At 39.6% G+C, this 16,187-nt stretch overlaps 1 protein-coding gene across 3 annotated transcripts in view; it reads left to right on the top strand.

The window, feature by feature from the left end:
* Nucleotides 1-16,187, top strand: part of NUP153 (nucleoporin 153) — a 43,422-nt gene that overhangs the window by 3,780 nt on the left and 23,455 nt on the right. For all 3 annotated transcript variants that reach the window (XM_062489121.1, XM_062489202.1, XM_062489045.1), the window contains exons 2-3: nucleotides 12,891-13,107; nucleotides 15,323-15,571. In XM_062489121.1, the coding sequence (XP_062345105.1) occupies nucleotides 12,891-13,107; nucleotides 15,323-15,571 (466 nt within the window). The remainder of the gene's footprint in view (nucleotides 1-12,890; nucleotides 13,108-15,322; nucleotides 15,572-16,187) is intronic.

Here is a 16,187-nt window from a genome sequence, read left to right as displayed (position 1 = left end):
TTTAACTGTGTCTTAAAGGAGAAGACAAAATAAGTTTTCCTGGTAATTTAAAAATTTGATAATTAAGTATTCCAATGAAGGTGTCAGAGAACTTTGATTCTTCTGCACTTTTATTTAAACTCATATAGGCAGATTGAAGCATGAGAAAAAAAAAAAACAGTTACCTGAAAAGTGTTTATAACCTTCCCATAAACTTCTATATTCATATTAAGCTTTAGCTTAGAGTTGTTTGATATTAGAGATAATGTCTGTACATTAAAACTCCTGCTGAGAAGTGATGTTTTTTGCTACGTGTGTATGTGCCGATGCATATTTATAATGTAGATGTCCAAATCCAAAGATTTTTCCTTAATGAAACCAGTGTAAGTCTTTGCATGCGTTGTAGTTGGGCTTGTGCTGACATATATGTAGTGTAACCTGGATGTAACCTGACAATTGGGACCAGAAGGCCACTGAAAGCCACTTTCATTGGTCTGGGTCCTGAAAGCCCCTCTGGCTTAGTGAGTTTCACCAAGTCTCCTGAGACATGCTGTAAGGTTCTTCCCAGAGGGACTAGCTGCAGGATTAGGAACTGAAAACTGTATGCAGCAGTGTCTAAAGTATTGCATTGTCACCTGCTGCTCTCTTGAGGGTAGGCCTTGCTTGGCAGTGACTGCAGGCAGTGGGCAGAAGGGATCCTATGAGCCACCAGGTTTATTTTGTGAGGAAATTTTGAGACTTTGATGCTAAAGAGTTCAGAGAGTATCATATTGAGTAATGTAACCTAGGTAATGTTTCATAGACCTTAAACAGGAAAATACTCGTTAAAAAAATCTTTATTAAGAGTGTCCATATGGACCTACACAAGTACAATTGTATTATCTCCTGTCAACAGGATTGCACCTTGAAGCACACTTCATGTGGTTGGTTGTATTTGTATGTATTTGTATGCAATTCTAGTTGATTCAGTTTAGTAATAAGCTAGCACATTGAGCTAAAACGACTAGATTTGAAAAAATGTTTAATGTCTATTGAAAGATTTGTTTTAAAAGATGGGCTAATAGTCAGCATCAGAAGTTTTGTCACTGTCCCAGCAATATGATACTGTATTAGCAAAACAGGTGTTTAAATTTGGCACTTGACTTTCTATTGCTACTGTAAACAAAAATGTACCCCAATTGGGAATTGAGATATTGACAGTTTTCTCTCATTTAGGCTAGCAGTACTTTACACTTGTGCAAATTGTAAATGATGATTGCTATAGAATTTCATTAATATTCTGGGGTTTGTTTCAAAGTGTTGTTGTGACAGTCTTGGAGGCCGTGAAGTGTTGAGGACAAACAATATTAGTGAGTGATGTCTTAAAAGAAAAAAGCAAATGAAATAATTGTGTTAGCTGGGACACTGCAAATTGTCTTTGGTTGCTGGCAGCACATCACTTCCTCTGAGTTATTTATTCCTCCAGTCAGTAATTAGAACCAGTTCTTGCTCCCCTGCCGTGGACAAACTGAGTTGCTGCCGATTCTAACAACTTGGCTGGACAGAGTCACAATCTCTTTTTTGTGCCCAAAAATGTTTGAGCAAAAGTATTCCAGGTTGGTGCAAGTGGTGGGCTGCCATAACATCATGTAATGAATTCATAACACACTGGGATGACTGGCTCAGTGGACGTGGGGCAAACATTGGATGTTGTTTACCTGGACTTTAGCAATGCCTGCAGCATGGTCTCCCATGTGAGCCCTGTTGTCCACTTGGCGCAATATGGACTTGTCAGGTGGACCGTAAAGTGATTGGAAAATTAGCAGGACCATTGACCTCAAAGGGTTGTGACCAGCAGTACAAAGATCCAGTGGCAGCCAATTGCTAATAGAGCTCTCAGAGGTTGATACTGAGGCTGATGCTCAATCTTTATTAATCTTTATCCACATCTTTATTAACAACCTGGGATGAAGGAATGAATCCTCAGCAGTTTCCCAGATAATACCAAACCCTTGGGAACTTCAGCCTTGTTGTATAATGAAGAATAGGGCTGCCATTGAGGGAACTTGACAGAACTGGGCTGCCAGGAACCTTGTGAGTTTTCATAAAGGCAAGTGTCCTTCATCTGGGACAAAACAGCCCCACCTACTTGTTGGACAGCAAGTTGGACCTGAGTCAGCAGCATGCTCTTGAGGTAAAGAAGGCCAGCTGCATACTGGGAGGTATTAGTAAGTGTGTGGGAAGGATGGTAAGGGAGTTGTTTTTTCCCCTACATGCAGCACTTGTAGGACTACATTTGGAGTGCTGTGTCTAGTTTTGACCTTCCCAGTTTAAAATAAGACAAGGAAAACATAGACTGAGTCTGGTTGAGAGACCAAAATGATGATGGCTTAGAGAGCTGTGTGTGTTCAGATTAAGAGCAGCAAATACCCAATAAGACTATAGAGAAGGTGTATCAAGGCACTGCTAGGAGATTCATAGCAAGACAAAGAGACAATGGAAATTCTGATTTCATAGTAGGAAAAATCTTTAACTGTAAGGCTAGCCAATGTGTTGGAAGAACTGCCCAGATAGGTCTCAAAACCCAGGTGGACTCAGCTGTGGATGACCTGCTGGTTTTAGCCATTTGCTGGCCAAAGAGAAGAAGGTTGTAGCAGTAGGTGATCTCTGGGGTGCTATGCAGCCTCTGTGTGTGTGTGGTTCTGTCTGAGCTGCTGCAGCTGGACACAGAGCACACACGGGCAGGGTTTCAGCATAAATGGCACTGTTACTCTAGGTTGGTAATCCTTTTGCTGGTCAATCCTCTAATTCTGTCTTCAGGGTTGTGCTGTCTTTTGAGGAAGGAAGTAATGCCTCTGTCTCTGTCACAGTTTTCCCAGAGTAAATTGTGAGATTGCCTCAAAAAAGAGAATAACTAAGAGGCTTTTTTCTACGGTTGCTGTTTTGCAGACCAGTTTTTAAAAATGTCTTCTGTCTTTTTAGTGATGGGTCATGTGATACGTTTTTCCATTTTTCTGCTATTAAGTTGTAAAAAAATCTCATGTTTTTTGCTTTTTAATGTTCTGTGTAATCAATTCAGTATTTATTGTACTGCACTTGGCTTGGTTCAACCCCAGTATCAATGCAAGCTGAGGCATGAGTAGATGGAGAGCAGCTCTGCCAAGGACTTTGGGTTGCTGATGGGTGAGAGACTGGATATGAGTTGGCTCTGTGTGCTTCCAGAAAACCAAAATGTATCCTGGGCTGCATCCAAAGGAGTGTGGCCAGCAGGTTGAGGGTGGGGATTCTGTTCTTCCACTCCTCTCTGGTGAGGCCCCACCTGGAGTATTCCATCCAGCTCTAGGGTCCCTGGCACGGGAAGGAGGTGAGCCTGTTGGAGTGGCACCAAAGATGGACCTCAAGAAATGTCGGGGCAGGAGCACTTCTCCCATGAAGACAGGCTGAGGGAGTTAGGGCTCTTAAGCCTGGAGAAGAGAAGGTTCTGGGAAGACCTTATGGACACCTTTGAGTACCTAAAGGGGTCTTAGACTCCTTTAACTGAGGGAGGGTTGGTTTACACTGGATGTAAGGAGGAATTTTTTAAAAAGAGGATGGTGATACTTTGGAACAGGTTACCTGTCGAGGTGGTTGAAGCTCTGTCCCTGGAAACATTCAGGGTCAGGTTGGTTTGGGCTCTGAGCAACCTGATCTAGTAGAAGATGCCCCTGCTCATTTCAGGGAGGTTTGAACTAGATGACCTCTAAAGGTCCCTTCCAACCCAAAACATTCAATAAATCGATGCGTGTTGCACTTAAGTAGAAGATCTTTGAGTGGGTTTGGCATAGTTGAAACTACTGTGATTTTTTTTCAACTAAACGTGTTCATCTTTACATTCCCATTTGCTGGGATGAAATGTGTGTGCTAGCACAGGTACACCAGCACATGTTGAGTTCCGCAGCTGTGAACAGCACGCACACAATTTGTGAATACCTGAGCCAGTAAAAAATTTTCTTTCTCCTTGCTGAGGCTATTTAATATTTTCTTGATGGCCCTTGGAAAAAGTTGTGTGAGAGTACTTGGGGACTGGCTGACTTTGCTTTTGGTTATGACTGTATTTTGAATCAAGTGGTTTTGAAGTAGGTATGTCTCAAGACTGCTTCCCTTAATAGAGCTCAAGGCCTGGTGACTTCCAAGACTGAAGTAAACCAAGCAAAGAGCTAAACTGTTCAATTGTCATTTTCTTTGAGACTGGGTTACAGTGAGGCACTGAAATATTTACAGTAATGAGGTATTAAATTGGTGAGACTGTAATACAGGTGCATTTGTATTTAAAATAATCCTAAAATAAACAGATGGAAACAAGGTTTAAACTGATTTAAATGTAGCTGTGTTCAGGAATTGCTGTGGTGCAACCAGATAGATATTAAATTTACCTATTTCAGTGCATATGTTGTAATGTCAGCCCTCAGTATTTGTTACTAAACTTACTTTACAGAGTTGTAGAATATATACAGATTAGTAATTGTTTTTCTTTTTTTTGTTCTTCAGTCACTAAAAAATAATCTCTGTGTGCAATGGCAATCTTTCTTGTTGCTGGTAAGCGAACAGTGTCTGAAGATACTGGTTGTATATTTAAAGGAGATGCTGTTGGTTCTGTCAGTTGCAGTGTGATGAAAAAATATGTCCAGAAAGACACTGCTGCCTCTCACAACTAAAAATTACAGCCCTGCAGCAGAGCTGAGGCTACCTGGGCTTTACAGTTTCAGAATATTACCTTAAAATGTCAAAGAATGTAACAATACCCATCACTGCTCCAGCTAAAGCAACTGTGTCCAGGGGTTATTGCTTTGGTTTCACTTAGGCACCAATTCTTAAATTTTAAAATCTAGTCAGGAAGTGTATTCACCAGGGTTAAATGTGTCCAATCTAAAGTGATTGCAGGTTATGCTGGTTAGATGAGTTGTGAGGCTTAGCTTTTGTATGCTGCACAATGTCTGTGTATGATACTTAAAAAGTAGGAAGGCTTTGAGTTTTGCTGAAGTACTGAATTATCACCACGAATAACTAAATGCAATTATTTAGTTACTTGATTTTAATTTACCTGTTGAAGTTTGTGGATTAGATAACATACTGAAGGTGCAATAATTGGCTGCAGATTTTGCAAAATGACTAGTACGTCGTATTGTCAGCTCAGTTGGTAGATCAACATGGACAGAAAAGATACTTCACAGGGAGGATGTGAATATTTTACTGTCTTTTGCTAATAATGCATTATATTTAAAAATTTAATTCAAGTCTTCCATTTTGAAGACTGCTTTTCCAAATGCCAGGAGTGAGATTTTGTAACTTAATTTTGTGAAATATGCTTCAAACCTTCAAGCCTTGTCCTCACTAGGAGACATTGGACACAGGGATAGGACATGGGCAAGCTGTGAGTTGACCTGAGATGGCATTTAGCTGTTGTTTCAGGAATTGCAGAATTTGGGCTGCACATTTTGGTGTTTTAAATACATATAGTGTGTCCTCACTACTATGTGTCATAAAATAGCCTGTGATAACATGTTTTGTTTGCAAGTATTTTCAGACAAAATTGCATTGAAAATGTTTAATTCTTTGCTGGGAGCCTTGTACATTGTAGCAGGCAGCAAATCTGTAGTGTGGCGTATGATGCATTAATAACCTTTGTATGCATGAGCTTCTTGGCTGTAAATGAAGGAAAGAGGAAGACTTGGCCTTTAACATTATCAGTTATGTTTTATGATTTTGAAATACTGTAACAAATTACCTATAAATAAGATAAACAATTTTATGCCTAGTGTATTTAAATCCTAAATATAAAATGTGTGTTATACTTTGCTAAACCTGACAACTTGTGCTAATGGACTTGTAAAGACCATCTGGTGCCATGGAAAACGCACTTCTTCACCATTCTAGTTTTAAACTTCTTGTCCATGTGGTTACATCAGAAAAACAAGTAAAAACAGTAAGTTTAGGCTATAGGGCTTCCTTTTATGGGAACAATACTCTAAACAGCATTTTAATTAATATAATTCTAGATACTGCTTATGAAACTTAGTTGGAGATACGCTGTGGCACCTAAGTTGAAGCAGTTTTCAGTTAAAAAATAATAACTACTTGGAGTTCCTTCTTAAATTGGGAAATAAAGGAGTTTAAAACTGCTTGTAAAGTTATAAGGGAAAATAGTCTCATGAATCTTGAACTTTTTGGTTTGGCTTCTGATAGATTTCCATCTCACAATGTAATACTGAATGTAATTTACAGCACCCATTGCTGATCACTGCTGAGGGTTAACTGGTGCCTATGTAGTGCTTCCTAAAAGGAAGGAAGAAAGCTACCTTGTACTCCATTGTGCATTTTGTAAGGTTGTCACTGTGTCAACTGAAGGTGTGGACAAAACTTGAGACAAAACCATTCAGTGTCACATGGATTTAACCTAGTGGGTTAGGCACTGATTTGTCTCCTTATGCTGTCTTTAGAGCACAGTCTGCTGTTTTGCTCTTAGTTGTAAGTGATAATGATGTGTATAGATGTGCAAACAGTGCCAGAAAATACCTGGATTTCCTTGGAATGTTTATTCTAAAGCTAACTAGACTAAGGAAAATAAGGCTCACTCAAGCAATAAGAAAAAAATACACTGGCATCTGGTAATGTAATCCCTTTTTCATGACTTTCAGGAATAAATTTGAACTAGTCCACTTTCCTTAAATAAAATTGTTGTTTTTCAATGTTACATAAATAATAACATTCCTGAAACATATTGTTCATATTAAGTCACAAGTTTCATTGTCTTTTTTCTAAATGAAATATCAAACTCTGCTGTCCTACATCCAAATAGAAGCCACTCCCTGAATAGCAAAAGCAGAGTTAGTCTAAGCCAGTCTTAAGTCTGCTACTGCAAGAGACAATCATGTCATGTTTCCATTTCTATCCTGCTTTTGCATGAGCATCACTGCAGGCACATGGTAAGCTGTACCAGCAACCTGATGCCCTTGAGGAGGGGTAATCCTCACTGTCACAGTCTATAGAAAGACAGATTTTTGGTTGGATCTGTTTAATAGATCCTTGCTACAGTTTGTCATTTGGTTGCTTATATGTGCTGGTGGCAGCACAAAGGAAGGGTGAGGTGAGGAGGAGAATGGGACAGTGTCCCTAATGACAATATGGATGAAGGATGATTGAAAGAAGGGAGAAGTTTTATTTCATGTTCTTCTGGTTCTGGCTGTCTGATCATGCTTTCTGTAAGGCCAGTTCTGGTGCACTGAGCCAGTTTAACTCATTAGTCCAGCAGAGAAACACATACTTTTTGCCAGATTAATGAATTCAGCTAGTATGGAGAGTAGCCTTCTATGTGCCAGAGCTAGCATAAGCTAACTGTGGGGAATGGAGGCCAAGAAAATTCCATTTTGGTGTCTGGAAGTGGTGAGATTGATCTGCTCTATCTCAGTGAACTTCACCATTAAGGGCAAGTTTTCTTTTTGAGGACTTGTTGTTTCATATGTTCTTATAAGTTTAACTTTGAAACTGAAAGCAAGGAAATCTCTGAGAGGCAGGAATTTGATGCTTTTCAGAGGTGTGTGTACAGTGGAAGTTAGCTCTTTTATCCAATTGGGTATTTTGCATTTCTGACAAGTTTCTGTAAGTGAATGACTGTTATATAGTTTTTATACAATTTATTTCATACTTAAACTTCCCGGACTGCAATCAGCTCAGTTACAAAACAGATGTTTTTGAGTAATGTGTCACTGAGTGCTCCCATCAGCACTTTCCCCACGCTATGCAATGTGAAAGACCCTTACAAGCTAAAACAACCGTCTTATTCTGTAAATATTTTTGGCCAAGAAATAGTCTGCTTTTAAGTTTGGAATTCAAACTGTGACCACAAACTACTGTTTTTTCTTTCTTTATATAAATCCTTTGAATAAATGGTATTTTAAACTAGTAAATTATGACACCTGTTTGTTAACTGATATTTCTGTCTATGTATCTTTTGCTTAGTGCTGCAGCCAGCATGGGTTTATGAAAGATAGGTCCTGCTTGACCAATCTGATCTCCTTCTATGATAGAGTTACCTACTTGGTGGATGAGGGAAAGGCTCTGGATATTGGATGTAATCTACCGAGAATTTAGTAAAGCCTTTGACACCATTTCCCACGGCATTCTCCTGGAGAAACTGGTTTCCCATGGTGTGACTGGGTATGATCTTTACTGACTAAAAAGCTGTCTGGATGGCCAGGCCCAGAGCATGGTGGTGAATGGGGTTGCATCCAGCTGGCGACCAGTCACAAATGGTGTTTGCCAGGGCTCAATAATGGGGGCAGTCCTTTTTAACATCTTCATTAATGACCTGGACAAGGGGATTGATTGCACCCTAGGCCAGTTTGCAGATGACACCAAGTTGGGCAGGAGTGTTGTTCTGCTGGAGGACAGGGAAGATCTAGAGGGGGATCTAGAAAGGCTGGGTAGATGGGCTAAGGCCAGTTGTATGAGGTTCAATGAGATCAAGTGCCAAACACTGAATTTGAGTCACACCAACCCCCTCCAATGCTACTGGCTGGGGTAAGGGTGGCTGGAAAGCTGCCTGGTGGAAAAGAACCTGGTGGTGCTGGTCAGCAGTGGCTGAACAGGAGCCAGCTGTGCCCAGATGGCCAGGGCAGTGATTGTGCCCCTGTACTCAACTCTAGTGAGGCCACACCTGGAATCCTGTGTTGAGATTTGGGCCACTCTCTCCAAAGAAGACACTGAGGGGCTAGATGTGTCCAGAGAAGGGCAGTTGGAGCTGGCACTTCGAGGATGTGGTTTAATGGTGAACATGATGGTAGTGCTGAATTAACAGTTCATTCAATGGTTCGATGATCTTAAAGATGTTTTCCAACCTTAATGATTCCATGACCTCATGAGAAGAGGGCTTTGGACTCTCCAAGGAAGGATTTCAGTCTTCAACACAGGAGTTTAGGCCCTGGAAATGGGCTTTTGGCAATGAGAAGGAGGGTTTGAACCCTGAGGTTGGGTTTTCTAGAGTTTTGTGCTCACAAATAATGCTTCAATACCTTGAACTAAGTCTCTGCTCACTAGAAATGGGCTTTTGGAAGCATCGGGGAAGGTTTTGAGCTCATTACATAAAACACTGAATCCTAAGTAGGAGGCTTTGATTTCTGAGATGGAGGCTTTGGAAGCTAGGATTTGGGCCTGAAGATGTGCCTTTGTACTCTATAAAGAAGACTTTGAATTCTACAAATGAGGCTTTGGGCCTTCCAAATCAGACTTGGAGCCTTCAAAATAATGTTCTGGGCCCTTCAGATGAGTCTTGGGACCTAAGGAGCAGGGCTTGAAACTCAGAAGTGAGTGATTGTGCCCAAAAAAGGAGGGTTTGGACTCTTGGGTAACAGCTGGACACAATGATCTAAGAGGTCTTTCCCAGCCTTAATAGTTCAGTGATTCCATGATGTCAAGTCAGTATGCCTTGGAGTAGCTGTTACTGTAGTTACTGTTGCTATGATGTTTGTATACATAGACTTAGATAGACCTAGCAGAGCTGCACTTGAGGTGATGCACAGATTTTGAAAAACTGTTCTAAGTACCTGTTCATAAGCTACTAGCGTCTTTCTGGTGGATTTCCATTTTGTTCAACTTTCCTGCTGGTATTTTTTGGGATGAGTGTATTAGAGGTGTGAAGACAGCAGTTGATAGTGACCTCTGAAATCAGTCAGTTAAGGAGTAAAACATTCACTGAGTGAAACACAGCAGTCACCCAGTTGGGATTGCTGCACTGCCTCTTCTGCCCTTCCATGATATTAAGCTTGATATTAAGCTTGTATGACCTGTAGAAATAAGAAGTTAGGAATATTAGGCTGCATGCCTGCTTGAGACTGGGAACTAGAACAGTTTTTGTGCAGTAGCATGTTCAGAGTAGCTGTACTGAATAAAGGTGTTCTGGAAGAGATTGGTTCATAATTGTGGCATGAGAAGATCGGGATCTGAGCAGTTTCCTGGAGAATAAGCCTACCAGAGTTGTCTGTTGCTGTGTCCAATGAGATGTGTACTGTCCTTGTCAGCCTTCTAGAAGGATTGATGGCTCCTTTCTGAGGAGATGGGGTGGACAAAGTGTAGAGCTGGTGACACAGTATTAGAGGGAGAGTGCTCTGCTGCTGACAGGGTTGGTTTGTTTGCATGTGCAGGGAATGGGTGTTCTAATGCATGTGCTGAAGAATAAGAAAACTGCAAGATAGGGTAAGATTAAAATGCCAGCTTTGAAGTGTAAGGCATGATATTTTGCTGAATTGTTCTGACAAGACTAAGAGTATGCATGTTCAAATGTGTAGTTGGTCAGTGGTATCTTAACTGCCTGACTTGATCAGGAATCCAACCACAGAGATTTATTGATTGGCTTTTAACTCTTGATAGGCAGGTAAGAGATGATGGAAGGATTTTTTTTGTGTGTGTGTGATCCGTGTGTGTTTGAATAGACTTTCTTGGGGCTTGTGGAATACTTTTAGGGGGAAGGTGTCTTGTGTTTTTAATGGGATCTATGTTTGATGATGGGTCATTCATAATGCCTGCATAGTTCTTTCACAGTGCCTTTAATATATTTTGCAGACAGAAAATGTAGGTGCCTTTACATGTATTTTGTTTCTCTTTCTTTGTCACTAAGCTGGCATCATTCTGCAGTATAAAACTATGCTCCTTGTCTACCACTGTGCCTAAGCCAGATGGAGCAGGCCATTAGTACTTAGTGCAGTATGGCTGGGCTGAGTTCCAGCTCAGGGGTAGGTTTAGGAAGTTACCCTGTGTTACCAAGCTTGGAATGCTGATTATGTGGAGAATGGCAAGGCTGCCATTTGCATGAAAGGGTCAAACCAGTCTAGTGTCAGATATGGATGGTAAAATGTCATCTTGGTTAATTACTAGTCTAGCTACATTCTCCAGTTACTCATTAGGATTACTAATGATTTGCTGTTTACTCTTCTGGATGACTATGACTTCTTCCATCTTGAGTCCCAGGTAGCTTTCAGTCCTGTGAGGATTTCCACAGCAAGAGAATCATACTGGCACCTGTTTTATAGCCAGTAATATCTTACTTTCTAATGGAAAGACTCTCTAGCAAATACTGAATGTAGTAATGCCTAGCTTTTTGGAAAGAGCATTGCCTTGGATGCAATTGATGTCTTGGCCATTTGCTTATTTTGGCAATTTCTCACTCCTCTGAGTACCTGATATGCTTTATTCAAAGCAGAAAAATATTCACTCCCCTCAAGGGGGACAGTGTGTTGTAAGTAAAGGTGAAAATGAGGGGCTGGGAACAGAGTACAGACTGCCTCTTTGCTGGTGCCAGGCACTGAATTACTTGAGAGCTCTGATGCAGTTTTTGTTGGTGGAAAGCTGAGGCTAAGTATTTGTGTAGAATGGCAGCAACATACTGAGCATGGCATATTAGTGTGCATCTTGGTGTGGTAATTGTGATAGATGTGTTTATTACGCTGTATTTTATCTGGTTTAAGCTGTCCCAGACTAGTTTGTCTTTGTGCAAGTAAAATATTGAATTACAGAACATTATGAAAAATGTCAAACTGTAAACCAAGATGACTTTCCTTCTGTGAAAAGACTTTTGTTTTCTCCCTTCCATTTCTCTTTGCCAGCCCCCCTCCTAACTTCAGATTCAAGGGTGTCCTGTAAGTTGGTGCATGTGTTACTGTGTATGAAACATGTGAATGACAGATACAGGCTTTTTCTTTCATGTGTGCTGATTTTTTAAGGAAAGTTGAATACAGCAGGGTTCTTGTTTCAGAGTTGTTTACTAGACTGACTACTATATGTTCAAAGAGTATTCTCCATTTTCTACACACTAATTCTATTCTGACTAATAATTTTTAGAAAATTTTGTTGCCTAAACCCAGAAAAATAACAAAGTACCTTGATGCATGTGTTAGCAGCTGGCAATGAAGTTCAACAAAAATCTTTTTTACACTCTTGTTGATTTTCAGTTTCCAAAGTGTTGAAATTCTGGAGGTAGCTTTGGTGCTTTCTTCCAGCTTGCGTAGGTTAGCACCTGGTTCTGTGGCTGCAGTCAGTGTAAGAGGGCCAGCTCCATGTTGAAAGCACTTTGCTGCACAGCATTGAGATTTGACAAGAAAGCATGTTGCAAATTTGAGGACATGATGGGGAGCAGGTGACTGGCTAAAACAGAATGTTAAATATTTCTCACTAGAATGTAAGCATTACAAATAATTTGTAAATGTCAAAATGGAAATTGCTTTTATGTATTCAGTAAATGCCAAATATTAAGGTTTGGAGATACAAAACTTTAACATACCATGAAATGAAATTTGATCAAATTGAATCCATTTAACAGTCCTGTAGTGAGGAGTCTGTTGTTTGTCTGTAGCTGTTTCTTCCGAGATCCTCTTGGGATACCCTCACTGTTCAGAGCATATTAGTGGGGTTTTTGATGCACATTGTTCCTGTAGTTCAGCATTAGAAGAAGAAATATTTGAGTTCACTGATTTTAGTAGCTATTACTGCTCATCACTGTTGTAGATAATTGCTGAGCTTCTGGGTTTAATGGTTTTTCAAGTGAGGGTGTTAGAATGAAAAGTCCTCAAAAAAAAGTGTGTACATGAGGAGGTATTTAGAAATTTAATTTCTTGATGACCTTGTGACTTGACATGCCTTTGGTGAGCTTTCGCTTTAGATTCAGAATGTGGAAGTTTTGCCAAGGTCACTGGGAAGTGCAGAAACTGATGGGTTAGTAGAAAATCAGTGTTAGGTGCATTTCTGTCATGTGTGTTCCAGAAGTATAGGAATACTTTATCAAGGATTCACCACCCTCTTATCTTACTCATTTGAATATTGCTATCTAATGTCTGTCTTGGAGAGGTCTGTGCAAGATTGCATCCCAGAATATGCTGTTGACTGTGTTCCTATATTTTTCTTTCAAGCTGGGGCTCCTTAGCAGAGTGACCGAATCAGTGAAAAACATTGTACCAGGATGGTTGCAGAAGTATTTCAATAAAAGAGAAGATAAATGTGTAGATATGAATGAATCTGCAAGCGAGGAAGAGAATCCAGTAAACTATCACCATGATTATGCAAATGAAGATGCCATGGTAATTGATGGAAGAGTCACGCCTGAATCAGCAAGAATTAATTTAGAAGGTATGTGAAGTAGCGTTTAGTATTCTGACCATCTGTATTTATTCACAGGTTTCTAGTTTTGAATCTACATTTCTGGGGGAGGCTGGAAGGAATGTTTGGACAAAAAAAAGCAAACAACAGTAAGCCCTGCAACACCCAAACCAAAACGACCAACCAAAAAACCCAACCAAAAATAACCCCACACATAGGAAATCTTTCTACAAAGGAAGAAACCTCAGCAACTCAGTTTTTAGCACTGCGTTAGCTTCAAAGTTTAAACATATTAGAAGTTCACTTAGAGCCCTTGGAAGTCATGAATTAACTTCAGGTAGTCAACTAGCCAAGTGCAAAATATTGCTAGCATTCATTTGCAAGTGTGCTGGGTTACATTTTCTTTTTGAAGGATCTGGGATGAAAGTTTATCTAATTGCTAAGGTAGTAGAAACATTAATTTGTTTAGCAAAAGACCAGATGCTAGAATGCCAGAGGAAAATTCCTTCATGTGTCCTGGTAGTTTTTTTTCTTTTCCTTTGGGCTTCTTCAATCAGTTTATTAAATTTCCTTGTTAGTTTAGTGGAGATCTGGGGAACTTTATTTATGACATTATTCTTTTTGAAATATTTTGTAACATTAACGTGTGGCATTGGTAGCTTGGGGTCTTTGAAAACTATTTGGATCCTTGGCAAAGTTTACAACCCTTTTATCATATTAGAATTAATCCGTGCTTTTATCTGTGCCTCTCACTGTTTCTGTAGTACTCTGTGAATTTGCATATGCTCTCATGTGCAGTTTGAGAAACTCATTTGAGTTTCTCTTAAACTAGCAGTTTTGGGAACTCAGTTTTTAATTAGGTGAGAAATTTTGTTTGAGCACATGTCCATAGCCATCTGTGTGGACAGTCAGCTGCTTCTGTTGTTGGCAGAATGAAAAGTAATGAGGAAATACCTTTCTCACCAGTGTTATCTAATTGTAAATAAGGAGCTTTACTGCTCTCTGTGTAGCTGTAGCTTGAGCATAAGTTTGTATAAAGGAATAGAGAAGGTTTTCATGAATGAGTAACATGTGTTGGCTTTCCTGAAGAATTGTGTCAAAGGACCTTTCAGTGAGAACAGCTGCACAGCAGACTTTCTAGCTCCAAGAAATCAGGAGCAGATGGGACCCCCTAGAACCTTCAGTAGCTTGTGTTGCAGTTTGTGGATGTTGTAGTTAATCTTTCTAGCTGTAGTTAATAATATTTTTTTTTAATTGTTACTGGTATTTTTATTTTAGAAAGCCTGTTTCTTTGGCTTTGAGGTACCAATGTGCAAGAGCCTGTTTTCCTTTGCTTGGCCAGCCTTTGGTCTGATAATGCTTTCTTTCACCTCAAACAAGACAATCCTAAAAATCTACCATCTTTGGAGAATTATTTACTAGTGCACTGCTTGTGAAGATTGAAGTAACTAGTTTAAGCTTCAGTGCAAATGTCAGGATGATAGTGTCTCAAAATTATATTAATATCCAGAAATTGTGGGAGGGCCTGTAGAAATACGGTTTATTAATTGCCATTCTGTTCATGTGGCAAGTTTGAGCTGAGATCACCTCTTGCAGGACACTGGCAATATTTACAGACGCTTTTCATGAGGAAAAAATGCCCATCTTACAACTGAGACCATGTTGCTTACTTGTCCTTTGTGCCAAAATCTTAAAAACTAATGGATAGGAGATAATTCACCTGTAGCATGACCTGATACGGTAGAATTTGGAAGGGAGGATGATGACACCAGAACAAATAAATGCCTGAAAATCTTTGCGAATACATATTTTCATGTTACATATTCAAACTAACACCATCTTCTTTACAAGATGATAAAAACTGCAGAGTTATCTGTAACTTGTCATGTAATCTCAAATTTTGGAAAGCTTATTGCAAGCATTATCTGGAGGAAAATGAATTGTTAGATGTTTGATTTAGTGAAAGACACAGTTTAAGCACTTGAGTGCAGGGGCAGATCTTGATGAAATTCAGAAAAATCCCATCCTTAAGTACTTCATAATGCCACATTAATGCTTAGTATTGCAAGCAGTGTTGCTGTTGTAATCAGACAGATGAAACCCTATCTGGGTGAGGAAGTTAAATTCAGCTTCTCTATTTTTGTGCTTAGAACTTGGCAATAAGCATGGCTGTTGATAGAAGACAGGTTTTGGCTTCTGTGAGCTTGTCTATAGGGAAGCTGATTGTCTCGCTGTTTTTGTTTAGAACCATCCACAAGCAGGTCTGCACTGAACTTCTCGGATGTGTTAACAAGGCCCTCCCTTCACCGGAGCCATTTGAACTGCACCGTGTTGGATTCCGCAGTCCCACACTGTCAGCCCTCCACATCTTCTGCACTTGGCATTGGCAGTCCTGGGCTGTCCCTCGTAAAGGAAATAAAAGATTCTACCTCTCAGCATGATGACGACAACATCTCAACAACCAGTGGCTTTTCCTCTAGAGCGTCTGATAAAGGTAACTTTTATGTTCTCTATTTTGATTTGTTTGATAACGTGAAGTAGTTTGTATTCTGTAGTATTCCGCTTTACCTTAGTAGGTAAAGTAGGAGAATATCAGCTCTAGATATTAGAATTAAATCTTATTTTTAGTATTTTAGAAGTATATAATCCTGTCACCTTTTAAATATAACCATGGGTTGGGATACATTTATGAGTCCCTGATATTCTAAAGAGTCAGTGCTGATAAATACAATTTTAGCTCAATGTCTGTAAATCTTGAATGGGGACAATAGGAGATGATGATAACTTGCTGTAGCTTTATAGCTGGGTTGATTTCCTAGAATGAGGAATGACTCCGAATATCTCATTCACAGCTGGCTAAATATGAGTAGATATAGTTAAATAAATTTACAGACAAATAAAACCACAAGATATTCTCTTATCTCTTTTTACCAGGAGTCAATAAAGCAACTATTCTCATTGAGGTTTGGGATGCTTTTTTTTTTTTTTTTGCCATTCTTGGTAGAGGGCATCATTTGTCAATACTTACTTGTTTTTTTGCCAAATTTAGTAAAGCATGTACGCAATTTTAAAGTAACAAAACCCCTAAGACTCTGCATTTTTGTAGAACA

The sequence above is a fragment of the Cinclus cinclus genome, chromosome 1 (genome assembly GCF_963662255.1).
Source record: "Cinclus cinclus chromosome 1, bCinCin1.1, whole genome shotgun sequence".
Taxonomy (NCBI): Eukaryota; Metazoa; Chordata; class Aves; order Passeriformes; family Cinclidae; genus Cinclus; species Cinclus cinclus.
Note: the sequence above shows the minus strand (reverse complement) of the source record. Positions and strands in the feature narration are given on the sequence as shown.